At 33.7% G+C, this 13,077-nt stretch overlaps 2 protein-coding genes across 3 annotated transcripts; both read left to right on the top strand.

The window, feature by feature from the left end:
* The first annotated feature begins 4,610 nt into the window (after window positions 1-4,610).
* LOC100776267 (5'-nucleotidase SurE) lies at window positions 4,611-8,425 on the top strand. Its single transcript, XM_003531561.5, has 10 exons — window positions 4,611-5,006; window positions 5,108-5,202; window positions 5,785-5,852; window positions 5,946-5,989; window positions 6,100-6,177; window positions 6,271-6,424; window positions 7,229-7,378; window positions 7,494-7,604; window positions 7,793-7,858; window positions 7,954-8,425. Exons 1-10 carry the CDS (start codon window positions 4,729-4,731, stop codon window positions 8,050-8,052), a joined length of 1,143 nt encoding a protein of 380 aa, XP_003531609.1. The 5' UTR covers window positions 4,611-4,728; the 3' UTR covers window positions 8,053-8,425.
* Window positions 8,426-10,682: 2,257 nt separating this feature from the next.
* Window positions 10,683-12,535, top strand: LOC100305667 (uncharacterized). Of its 2 annotated transcripts, none has more exons than XM_041017572.1 (3): window positions 10,683-11,002; window positions 11,318-11,437; window positions 12,135-12,535. In XM_041017572.1, exons 1-3 carry the CDS (start codon window positions 10,783-10,785, stop codon window positions 12,161-12,163), a joined length of 369 nt encoding a protein of 122 aa, XP_040873506.1. In that variant the 5' UTR covers window positions 10,683-10,782; the 3' UTR covers window positions 12,164-12,535.
* The last annotated feature ends 542 nt before the right edge of the window (window positions 12,536-13,077 follow it).

The following is a 13,077-nucleotide window of genomic DNA, read 5'->3' as shown; positions in this document are numbered from 1 at the left end:
GCTAGTAATTATTTTAGTTAGTAATTCTTTTAGTTAAGTTTTCAACAAAATATTAGATAGTATTAGGTAGATGTATTTAATTTTTCGAAGTATTTTATAGTGTAAAAATAATCTAATGTTATTTGTTATAGATAGTAGTAGGGAGATGTGTTTAAAAAAAAAGTAGATAATATTAGGTAGGTGTGTTTAATTTGTCGTAGTTATGACTAGTGTAAAAATAAATTAATTTTATTTGTTATAAAAAAATTATAGATAGTGTTAGATAAGTGCGTTTATAAAATACTATATGTGTTTAATTTTTTATACATATATTTAGTGTTAAAAAAAATATTTTTGTTTAAATTTTCGTAATGTTATTTGTTATAAAAGAAATTATAGATAGTATTAGATAAGTGCGTTAAAAAATATGTGTTTAAATTTTTGTAATTATTTCTAGTGTAAAAATAAATTAATGTTATTTGTTATAAAAAAAATTATAGATAATGTTAGGTTATGTTCGTTTAAAAAATACTATCTATTTTTAATTTTTTGTACTTATTTGTAGTCTAAAAATAAAATAATGTCATTTGTTATAAAAAAAATTGTAGATAGTATTAGGTAGGTGCGTTTAAAAAATATATGTGTATAATTTTTCGTAGTTATTTTTAATATAAAAATAATTCAATGTTATTTGTTAAGTAGATAGTATTAGATAAGTGCGTTTATAAAATTTATGTTTAATTTGTTGTACTTATTTGTAGTGTAAAAATAAATTAATGTCATTTGTTATAAAAAAAATATCGATAGTATTAGGTAGGTGCGTTTAAAGAATATTAGCTATGTGTAATCTTTCGTAATTATTTTTAGTGTAAATCCTGAGTGTATTTTGACAAGCCTTAGGACGAGAATTTGTTATTAATATTATCTTTATTTAAATATATTTGAATATGAATAAGTAGGAAAACTTTTTTTCTTTAGAGGACAAGATTAAATTTTTAAACTAAACACATAATTTTTGTGGTGCAGTATTAATGGCTTCTTCTTCATCATGTTCGTCAAATATTTCAATTATTTCTGGTCCTGTTGAGGGTGACGTATTGTGGATGCAAGATAAGCATATTTCACAACATATTTGGAATGGGGAAGAAGATAGAAAACTACATATTAGAAGAGTTGTCACCACATATCAAGGTCAAGAAGAAATATCAGAAGAGATTATTCATCTACTTCGTCAATCTGTACTATTACTCTTCAATCTGTTTTATTAGGTCTCCATGTGGATGAGTCACCGTTAATTGGTCCAACAAACCTTAGTTGGGTTAATTTATGTGAAGAATTGTTAGGAGTCAGACCAGAAGAAGGTGAACTTCAAGGCAGTATGATTAAATTAAGTTGGTTGGCTCATTATTTTCCAGATTTAAATAACCATGGCGGTAATTTAGAACAGGTAGAAAGGTTTACCTGTGCATGGATCCTTCGATTCATTGGAGGTGTCTTATTTGTTGACAAAAGCAGTAACAAAGTTTCGGTAAGATACCTGTAATTTTTACGAGACTTTAGAGAGGGCAGCACGTATTCATGTGGATCTGTTGTACTTGATTATTTATATAGAGAGATGTGCAGCGCCATCGATTATAAAACTAAATCAATTGGAGGTATGTGCATCTTAATACAAATGTGGGTATGGGAACGATGTACAACTATGACTCTAAGAAGGACTCCTCCCATAATAGAAAACAAACCACTTGGACACATGTTACTTGTTTAAAAAAATTAGATTTCATTTTAAAATAGTTAATAATGTAAGTTATGTTAATTTTGATTTTTTTTTAGGTGGCTGCGACGGGGAAATCAACATATTGGTAATGATGATTTGAAAATTTTTTGTCGCAAACTAGATATTATGAAACGACATGAGATAAAAACATTTAAATTTATTGGTTAAATAACAATTTGGCATTTCATATTTCAGTGAAACTAATCAAAATTGAAACTATATGTAGTTTGTCTGGGAGCCTTACTCAACAACTGTTATGTCATTGCCTCCAATTTGTTTAGTTGGAAGTGTTACGTGGTGCGCGGTGGTGCCACTAATTTGTTTCCAAGTCATTGAGTGACACCAACCCGATAGAGTTTTCAGACAATTTGGCATGCAACAACCAATTCCAAGTTCTCCTTCACAACCATTTAATATTCATGGCATATCTTTGAGAGGAAAACTCGGGGCAACTGTTAGGCCCAATGATCAATCAATGGAACAATCGGGCTGATTTTAGGGTCGACGCTTATCCACGACAAGAAGGTCTACTGAGTTTTAACTCCGACTATATGGTGTGGTATAGACGTAAAACAAAGATGTTTGTTGATCCTAAAAATGCAAACATGGCGACACGGTATTTTTTTTTCTGTCATATTTAACTTCAAATAATTTATATAAAATTTGAGTCTATTGAGTTTGAACGCGTGATAATTGCAGGTTGCAGTTGCAGTTGCAGAGACGTTATAGTACATGGTGTCGCCACAAGGGAGAAATACATTGACGGTTGATGATCTAGTGTCATATGTGGAGAAAATAACAATTTTATCTAACGACCATGAGAGAATAACTGAACCTTTGTCACATGGTCCAGCAACAAGACGTGAATTTCCAGCCCAACCTTTAAATATTCTCCCATCAAGTGTTGAAACTAAAGGCATAGCCAGAACGAAGGGAGATTGTTGAAGCCGAACCATATATGTACCCATAGATGGCAGAGCGTGGCCATGGAATGTATTACACACCACCATCATTTTCTCAGTATTCGGCACAGATGTATCAATATCCATTCGAAGCTCATCAAAGTGATACGTCTGCAAGCGAATATTCATTAGGTGGTGTTGCAGAGACATATGCAAATTTTTCATGGCCTACTATAACCCTTTCACAGTAACATGATGTTCCAATTGAAACACCTAATGCCCCATCAGGTACTCAATGGAATATATCTGGAGCAATACCTAATATGGATGAATTATTAGGTGTTGATTTGCGTCACCAATTTTCTCTTGAGGCTGACCAGCATGAAGAGAGGGGCCATTGTGGCAAAAGAAATCCTGACAGACAAGTACGAAGATGGGATCGTCCATGCGACACATTCTCACGACATCACCGACATCAAGACGATTGATTTTCTTTTTAGTATTTAATTTTTTTTGTTATGTTTTTAATTTAAATTTTAGACTTGTAATATCATTTATGTTATGAATGTTAACCAATTGATCAAGTTTATGGCAAAATATAATAATAACTAATTTAAAAAACAAACTAATCATCGAGAGGTTCCATTTCATTCAAGTAGACAAACAAAATACATAAATCAATCCATGTGTGAACTTCCACATTCAGATTGCATTGGACATCGACGTCTGTTGTGTCCTTCTCTTCCACATCTACTACATTTTTGTTGGTGTTCAGATGGTTCCAGCCAATCCATCTCATTCCTTATCTTTATTGATTTTGGCCGACCTTTCGCACGAATTGTAGTTGGATTAAGGATAAGTGTCCATGGCTCATCAGAAGGAGGAATAGCCGCTTCATTCCCAAGAGGCCACCATTGCGCGAAATAAGCTTTTAGTATGTGCTCATTTGTGTAAACAACATCTACATATTAGAAGTAATTTATGCTCACGTAACCACAAGCAACAATAATGAGTGAACATGGATAATGAAGAGCAAATTACTTTCTGCATTGACAATAATGGTCATTCAAGTTAACTATCCACTTTTGTCTGCCACGTTACGTTCTAGGATTGAAGGTCTCCTCTAGTTCAAACCTTGTCGAGTGGATATCATAGACGCGGACGATGTGCGAACAAGCTTGTTCTTGATTTTTTTAAGTTTTTTAACAACCTTAGAACAATATACTTGTACTTCATGTAATTGTCTTTGGGCTCGACGACCACGATCAACAAAGTACTTTCGACACCTACTATATGTTGATTTCACCAAAGCTGTTATGGGTAGGTTGCGACAATCCTTCAGTACCTTATTTACACATTCTGAGAGGTTGGTCGTCATGTGACTATATCTACGTCCTCCGTTATCATAAGCCATGCTCCATTTTTCCTTCGAAATGCGATCAATCCATGTAAATATGACTGGACTCAACTGATGAAACTTTTCTAAGTTATGATCAAATGTATGTTTGCAAGGAGTGTAGGCTGCATCAGAAGGTTTTGTTAGCAACAACAATTTGAAGTATACATGATACGTCAATTAACATCATATTATAAATTAAATCTTACCCAATTTCTTCAACATTTCTTTATGTTTGGCGTTGTTGAATTTGCGATTGAAATTGCTTGCTATGTGTCGGATGTAGTAAACATGATAATCATGGAAAGGTTACCAACCAAGATGTTCGTTAGCAACAACAGACTTTATACTCGCGTGGCGATCAGATATGAAGGATGGTATGCTCATAATAATGGATGATGCATGTGTTGATAGATGCATGTGTTGCGTGGCATGAAATAAAGTAGGGAATCTCGTCAATGGGATTGGTGGAATGCTTTTGTAAATAAGGTTTCTGACACTAGGAATGACGGGGTACCTTAAAAAAAAGACCCCCTCCAAAAATTGTTTGCAAAGAGATCCTGAGATAAATAATTTCTAAAAACGACCCCATTAGCTCATTTTGCCTCCCACACTCCCACCCAAAGAAACAAAGACTATCCCTGGTTTTCAATCTGGCTCCTTCCTCTCTGTCCATGACGACGTCGTCCGGTTCCCTAAAGAACACGATTCCCCCAGGCCTCCAAGAAGTGCTTCTCAACAGAAAACGCCCCCAACAAGAACCCAACAACAATGCCGGACCCTCTTCCTCCACCGAGGACGCTGCCATCGCCGACGATTGCTCCAGCTCCAACTCCAAGCTCATCGTGCTGGTCACCAACAGTGACAGCATTGAGTCACCGGGCCTTACATTCCTCGTCGAAGCCCTCGTGCGTCAGGGCCTCTACGACGTCCATGTCTGCGTTCCTCAATCGTGGGTCCCACCATTCCTCTCCCAAATGTTATTTCATTGCACACTTGCTTGCTTTCGCTTTCTTTGATATTATCTAGTTCGTAAAAAAATGGTTGCTTCAGGGACAAATCGGCTTCGGGCCACTCTGTCACTCGCGGAGAAACCGTCGAAGCTTGTTCGGTACAAATTAATGGCGCCACCGCCTTTGAAGTTTCAGGTTTTGATTCAATTATATCACCCTTTTTTTTTAACTTTTATGTTATTTTTACTCTTTCTTCAAGTCACTGATTAGGATAATAGGGTTCTTAATTGTTTGGAATCTTTACTTTCTTTTAAGGAATTTAGCTTAGTGGTTTACTTACTGTTCAGTGTTCATCACTGTTTTTCTTTATTTTTTTAGATCCGATGTATATGAAGTTCGTGTAGACTTGGTGAGTAGATGATGTGGATTTAGTGCTTTGCTTTTGTTTGCGTATATATATATATATATATAAAAAAAAAGGTGTTTTTCAGTGTATGAAGTTCATGTAAACTTCATTCATGGGTGATGTGGGTTTGCTGCTTTGTTTCTTGTCGTGTATGGATAAAAAAGTTGTGATATTTAACTAAACCGAATGCTGTCGAGTGATTTGTGTTGCCGATCTCACCTATTAGAATAAAGCTTTTGTTTTTGTTGTTGTTGTAATTAATTACTGATAAAATGAATCCAGAGTTGGAAAATGCTTAGTTTTTGGTTTTGTTGTCATAGTTGTACGGTACTTGCATAGATTTCTAATTCTTTTTCTAATTTATAACTCAGGAACTCCTGTGGATTGCGTTTCACTAGCGTTATCTGGGGCCTTGTTTTCATGGTCAAAGCCTGTGCTGGTTAGCATTTATATAATACAATTGATAACTATTTGTGTGCTTCTCATTAACAAAATGCTAAAGATTTACGGATGAACATGATGAAAATTTTAGGTTATTAGCGGAATTAACCAGGGATCAAGCTGTGGTCATCACATGTAAGTTGCTCCCTTATGCATTGAATTAAATTTTACCGTGGTTTCGTATTAAATCTCCATGTGCCCTTAAGCATGAACATATATTCATATCGTGCTTTAAAATTTACCAGGTTTTACTCAGGTGCTGTTGCTGGAGCTAGAGAGGCGTTATTATGTGGTGTACCTTCATTGTCAATATCATTAAATCGGTACGTTGATTTTTATTAATTATATCCGGTTTGAATTGTATTTTCCAGCTGGAGATTATGATTTAGTACTGTTACTACCTTATTCTGGTGCAGGAAGAAGGATGAAAGTCAAGAGACTGATTTCAAGGATGCAGTAGTACTCTGTTTACCTTTAATAAATGCTGCTATCAGGGATGTTGTAAACGGAACTTTCCTCAAAAACTGCTTTCTGAATATAGAAATTCCTAAATCACCTTTAACCAGCAAGGTATACAAATTTAATTGTAATTTGGATAATAATATTGAGCATTTTACTTCAATATGAGAATCTTCTAGGTTTGGGCTATATATTGTACAAAATCTAATATGGATGAGTCATGAGATTTTTGGCTGATAATCAAATATATTTTTCTTCACAATTATCATGTTGCATTCAGGTCTTTAGGTATAAGTGCTTTGTATTTAGGTAATTAGGTTCTGCTTTCAGAGTTTTACTTCTTGTTGCCTTTTTATGGGGATTTGTCTTTTCTTATAATGAAAGTTGACATACATTTGTTGGGACTTGTATGTACTCACAGAGTAATGAGAACGTCTCAGAGAAAGGAACCCAAAGAGGCTTTGATTTCAATTAACTTGTTTGTTTTTCAGCTCAGATTGAAATGTTTGCAGCTTTTAGTTACAAAATTAAGTCTGATTCTTATTCTTTTCTCTTCTGAAAGTTTGGTCATAAGTTGAACAAGAAAACATGGTGTGTAGGATGAGAATGTTTATTCTCACGTTTTAAAAATTGAATTGTATAGGAGACAACAATACTCATAGAAACAATAACTTTATGGATTTATGAACCCTTTTTCTGGGAAATTTCCACTTAAAATGGATATTGAAACATAACAATTTAACATTGTGATTAACCTCTATTTCCCTCCCTGTCTCCTTTCTTAGTTAGGCAATATGTTTAAGTTTTACCATTCATATATTTTGTTTCACTGTGTTTACTGAATTACTGGTTAGTGAACTCTTTTTGGTCCATAGATATAATATGGCGGCTGCTGTGGTATTGTCTTGTTGACAGGGCTTCAAATTGACCAAGCAAAGTATGTGGAGATCCACTCCAAACTGGCAGGCAGTTTCAACTAGCCGGTATCCTCCTGGTCATTTCTTGGCCAGTAAACAAGGCTTTGGTCTTCAGTTTGCACAGATTGGCCGAGATGCCTCTGCTGCTGTAAGTGTCCCAAGTAATGTTATCTTTTGCGCTATCTGTTTCTGTGTAATCTGGTCATTTTTGTGCATCTATTGATGCTGATAGTAGAACCTTTCACATTTTTGGTGTACTTCAGGGTGCAGCTCGGAGATTAACTACACAGAAAAAGAATTTGGAGATTGTTGAATCAATTGGAGCTGCCGGAAAAGCTGATTCCAACAGGGTGAAGAAGTACTTCAGGCTAGAGGTAAATGGGAGGGAGATGGCAATATGGGTCAAATATATGGCTTCTGTTCTTTTCCACGTTAGATTTGTATGACAGAAATGATGTTAAATATATGGCTTCAGTTTTTTTCTACGTTAGATTTGTGTGACAGGAATGATTTTAAACTGTTTCTACTAGTGAACTTAGCTATACTATACTTGTATCTGCAGTTTTTGGATAAACAGCAGGAAGATATAGATGATGATCTAGATTACATGGCACTTGAAAATGGATTTGTAAGTTGGAGAATTAGTTTTATCTTTAAGCATGCTTTTCATTGGGCTGCTACTATATATGCAGTCAAGTTTATTTATTTCCTCTGAATGAACAGGTTGCAGTTACTCCACTCTCTCTTTCTCTTCATACTGAGACCGATATTCAAATGGCAGCTTCTGATTGGATTTCATCTGTGCTTTCTGGTGAACAATAGCCTCAAGCAGAGTTCAGCTTCAGCGTAATTATGTACATTTGAGATTTCTGATGATTCTTTCTTTTCTATGTTCTTGAAAGCAAAGGTCGAGCAGAAGCGGCAGTCACACCTATTCTATAGTTGATATCATCAATCTGCACTCTTTTTTTTTTTGTATGCGTGTAAGATATTTTGTATTCCTCTCTTCATTGTTTCATTTCTTTTGGTCGCTAGTTATTTCTGATGTGTGCTTCCTGTAATCTCCTAGGCATATTTTAAAAATGCCATTTCGTCTGTTTGTAACTTAAAAAACTACTAGCAAAACGCTGGTGCACGTGTCATTGTAATTTTTCGCTAAATTGTTGTTTGAAAGATAGTTTTAAGCTTGGTTTGATGGTTTGTAGCCTCTGGTCAGATATCTAGCAGCCTTGTATGGATTTTGACCTTTCAAAATATTTTTTTTTCAATGTTAAAATGTTTAATGAAATTGTTTAAAAGATTCCTGAATATTATCTTAGTAATTGCACCACTTGCAGTCAAACGTATGTTAGTTGATTTCACTTTTTTTTTTAAGTTCCTAAGAAAAATTACATATTTAGAGTGTAACAGTAAGACAGTAGCACATGGCGATATAGTTAGGTTTCTTTACAAGTGGTAGCTCTATTTTATGACCTGACAGGTAGAATTAGAAATAGGGCAGTGACAAGTTCCCACATCACTCATTCAGCCTTTAAAAGTTAAAACCCAATTAGTACGAACTAGTTTGAATAACGATTAGTTTTTTTTTTAATGAAATAATGGCTAGTTTGATATATGATAAATAAAGATAAAAAAGTTATAACTTTTTTTTTTATAAAAAAAACGGTGAAAATAACTAAAGTCACATGATTATTGCAACATATTTTTTTGTCATTAGAATTGATGAAAATTACATAATTAAAACCTAAATAATTAATAAAAAAAACACATTATAATAACTAGCATAATTACTCAAGTCCATATTTTTCTCTAATTTTGTTAAATATGCTTTGATGAAGTTGTAGTTGTATATATGTCATTTTAGTGATATCTTTGAAGAGGATTTGTAAGTAAATCTCTTTCTCTTCCAACTTGTTCTCTTTCTCCTTCAATCTACTGCTTTCATGCTTGGCGCATGCCAAATCTTCTAATGCCGAAACCTCTGACTTGATTATCTCTTCCATAGCTATGAGATTAACAAAAAATGAAGATTTTCTTTTTCTTTTTCATGATTCCTTTTAATGTGATTTTGTCTACGCTTACTTCGTGTAACGGTTTATTGTTGCAAGTTTTTTCCATCATTAACCTCATGCATTGTTCTTCATACTCACCATTCATGAAATCTTTGATGATTTCACACTCAAGTTTTGTGAAAATTTGATACTTATTTGCACAATTGAGACATGTGAAAATCTTCTTCCTACAAGTAAACAATATATAAAGAGTTACAGTATGATGACTAATTTGACCAATGACTATTTTTTTATTATAAATAGAATAACAACTAGTTTTAAATTATAATTTTTATCTTTACGAAAATAAAGATAGAAATAGTGAAAATAACTAAAGTCAAACAATTATGGAAACATATTTTTGTTATTAGAATTAATAAAAATTACATACAATAACTAGCATAATTACTTAAGTCTGTATTTTTCTTTGATGAAGTTGAAATTGTGTATCTGTCATGAAAGCAGTATCCTTGAAGAGGATTTGTAAGTCAACCTCTTTCTTCTTCAACCAGTTGCATTAAAACTTACACGTGTTAAATCTTTTAATGCTGAAACTTTTGATTTAATTATTTATTTATTTGGTTTTAGTTATTTTTGATAAAATAATAATTTTTTTGTTAACAAATTTCTGATACAAATTAGGGGTGTTTGAGGATTGGATTTAATTGGTTTTGAAGAGAGAAACCATCCAATCATTTTAGTTTAAATTTTTAATCTAATTCAATCTAAGTTAAAGCAATTTAGATTGAATTGTTTTTCGATTTAATCACACTTTTAATATTTTTTAGAAAATATTAAATAAAAGATAAGATATATAATAAAAATAACTTAAAATATCAAATATTTTATTTATATCTCATTATATAACTTATAATATAATATTTAATCATCTTAACTCAAATAATTAGTAAAGGTATCTTTGATTAAATGTATTTTTCATAAATAGATATAAATTGTATATATGATAATTTTTATAAATATATAAGAAATAAAAATGGAAATGAATGATATTATAAATTTATAAATAAAAATACATATATATGTATATATTTGGTTTGAATCAGTTTTTAAAGTTAAATCCAATCTGATCTAATAAATAAAATTAATTTTACAATTGTTTGGATTGGTTTTTTATCAGTTCATATGATTTTTTTTTTGTTTAATTTTTTTAGTTTATATTGGATTTGATTGGTTTATAAACCCCTACTACGAATTATCCACCGGACTTAGACTTGAATTAGGTTGAGTACCACTCGATCGGACGAAGTACTTGTTTTTGTTGACGATGGAATATTATTAGTGAATTACTATTATGAGATCGTAATACGAAAAAAAAACATTTTGTCAAAAACAAAAAGAAAACCTTCCGGGTCGGGCAATAGAAACCCGAACTTGAAAGAGGCAAAACTCCGATCCACGTTGAGGTTGGAGCTTGGAGTGATACTGCTTTGCATTGATTAGGGTTTAGGAAGCGTTTCTTTGAGTGAAACACGAAGGAGGAATGGCGTCTCTGAGAAGTGGAGCTTCTTCGTTGTTGACTCGGCTATCCAAATCGCTTCTTCTTCATTCCAAAAACCCTAATCCTCATTCTCAGTTATTACTCCCTTCTCTCTCACGGCTCCCCGGTGCGATTTCTCCCCAAAACGACGCCGAATTCCCCCACAAACAAGGCTTTCTCTACCCCTGTGGCCTCCCCTCTCTCCGCTTCTTCTTACCTCAAGGTACACTTCCTTACATTTCAAATGCAATTTTCGTTTATGTTTCATGCATTGGTCCAATGCAGGATTATGCATTGCTGTGATGCGTGTTCACTATTTTCAGTTTTTTATTGATTCAACATGCTTATTGAAATCTGTTTCGTGTTCTGTCAGCCCTTAATTTAAATGTAATAGTTGATTTTGAAGGGAACTTACTTACTTTTCCAGCAATTTTCTTGCAATTCATCTCTCTGTGTGTAATATAAATGTAAATATAGATAATTCTATATATAAAAGATGTGATATTGAAGAAAAAAATGATTTTTTTTCTTAAATTAGAATTTATCATTGTTTTGCAGGGGACGCTCCTTCATCAGATGATCCTATGCTTTTATTCCCCAAAAGAACGTATCAACCAAGCGTTATTCGACGGAAGAGGAACCATGGATTTTTTGCTCGGTAAATCCCTTATCTTTTTTGGTTACATGTTCATTTATCATGAGAAAAGCAAATAGAAAAGATGACTAGTTAGTAGTTAAGCTAACCCTTCCTTTTCTTCTGCATGAGTGCCAAACTTGGTAAATTTTAAAACTCTAGCGGAGAACGTCATCATCCTGCAGCATACTCTCTGACTATGCAAATGCCTAATTTATGTAGAGGATTTGAAGGAATTAGATGATCAATTATTCTTGATGCCTCATACAATTTCGTTATACCTTCTATTGCTTTCACTTAGCTTGTTGGCATAGGTGAATTCATAGCATGGAAATGGCCAAGAATATTCAAAAACCTTTTCAATTAATAAAAAGCAAAACCTATGCCTGAATTATGAACAGATTGTTTCATTGAATGTGACAATACGTTTGAGTGCTATCTTTCCTTTTGTTGCCTATGCCTCTAGACAGTGGTTGCTTTGTTTTTGGCATAGATAAATGGGTGTCTTATTTTATACTATGACCAGGAAAAGTGGCATATGAAATGCATCCTTGTTGGCTCAAGGACCATTGCTTTTTTTTTTCTTGTCTGGCATACTCGCTTGTGATTAATTGGATAGAAATGGTGAAACTTATATATAGCTGGTATGCAAATTTGCATCTGTAATCTCTAAAACACAACTATGCTGTGTAGATGACATAATTTTTCTTTACATGAGCAGGAAAGCAACCAAGGGTGGCAGAAGAGTAATTGCTCGAAGATTAGCCAAGGGTCGGTTCAGGATCACTGCTTAGTATCATTGCATTGACATTGGAGTTAAAGATTCAATCTAGAAAGTTAGTGCACTTCATGGTAAGGCCCAGTGATACAAGGTTTGGTTGGGAGGTGGGGTGGGAGTTTTTTCTGAGTACAGTCAGCAATGAACAATTTTTTAGACAACTATTGTGTATGGATATGGTTTTTTTGAGAGCATTGTCTATGGATATGTTAACATTCTGTTTATTGACTATTTGAAATTCTCGTGAGTAGTTGCAATAATTTGTAACTCTAGGATTAGTTTTATGTCGAGCACTGCAGAATACTGTAGCTTTCTGGGTGTAAAGAAGCTTGTTGATTTGTGCTTGTTGTGATTTCTAACTTTTATGTCAATTCATTGGCCTACGAGGGTTTAAAGATAAAACTAAGACTGATGCAGCAAAATAATTGTTTTTATTTATGCATTGCCTACCTATTTTGAAAGAGCTACATTTTAAAGGCTAAAATATATTTTTCGTCATCATAAATATCGAAATGTTCGGAATTTGTCCCTACAAAATTTTGAATATGTTTTTCGTCCTCACAAAATCTAAATATGCAATTTTTTGGCCCGGACCTAGGTTAGGGAAATTTGAACCTATGTGGGTCATGACTAGCCTTTATCAATGCTCAATATGTGTCATTGTTTTTCATGTCACTTGCACACACAACCACTGTGTACGCCATCAACCTTGAAGACATTTGCACGCACACCCACCCTGGTCCTCCATGCGCGACATTCCTCCACCAAATTTGTGCTTCATGCTCAATACCCCACCTCTGTGACCACCACTTTTTGTCATGACACTCAGGTCCATAAAGGAGCTACGTGCAACCACTCCCGATCTAGTCCGTGTCACGCACGACCA

This window comes from Glycine max, chromosome 8 (assembly GCF_000004515.6).
Source record: "Glycine max cultivar Williams 82 chromosome 8, Glycine_max_v4.0, whole genome shotgun sequence".
In the NCBI taxonomy this organism is placed as follows: Eukaryota; Viridiplantae; Streptophyta; class Magnoliopsida; order Fabales; family Fabaceae; genus Glycine; species Glycine max.
Note: the sequence above shows the minus strand (reverse complement) of the source record. Positions and strands in the feature narration are given on the sequence as shown.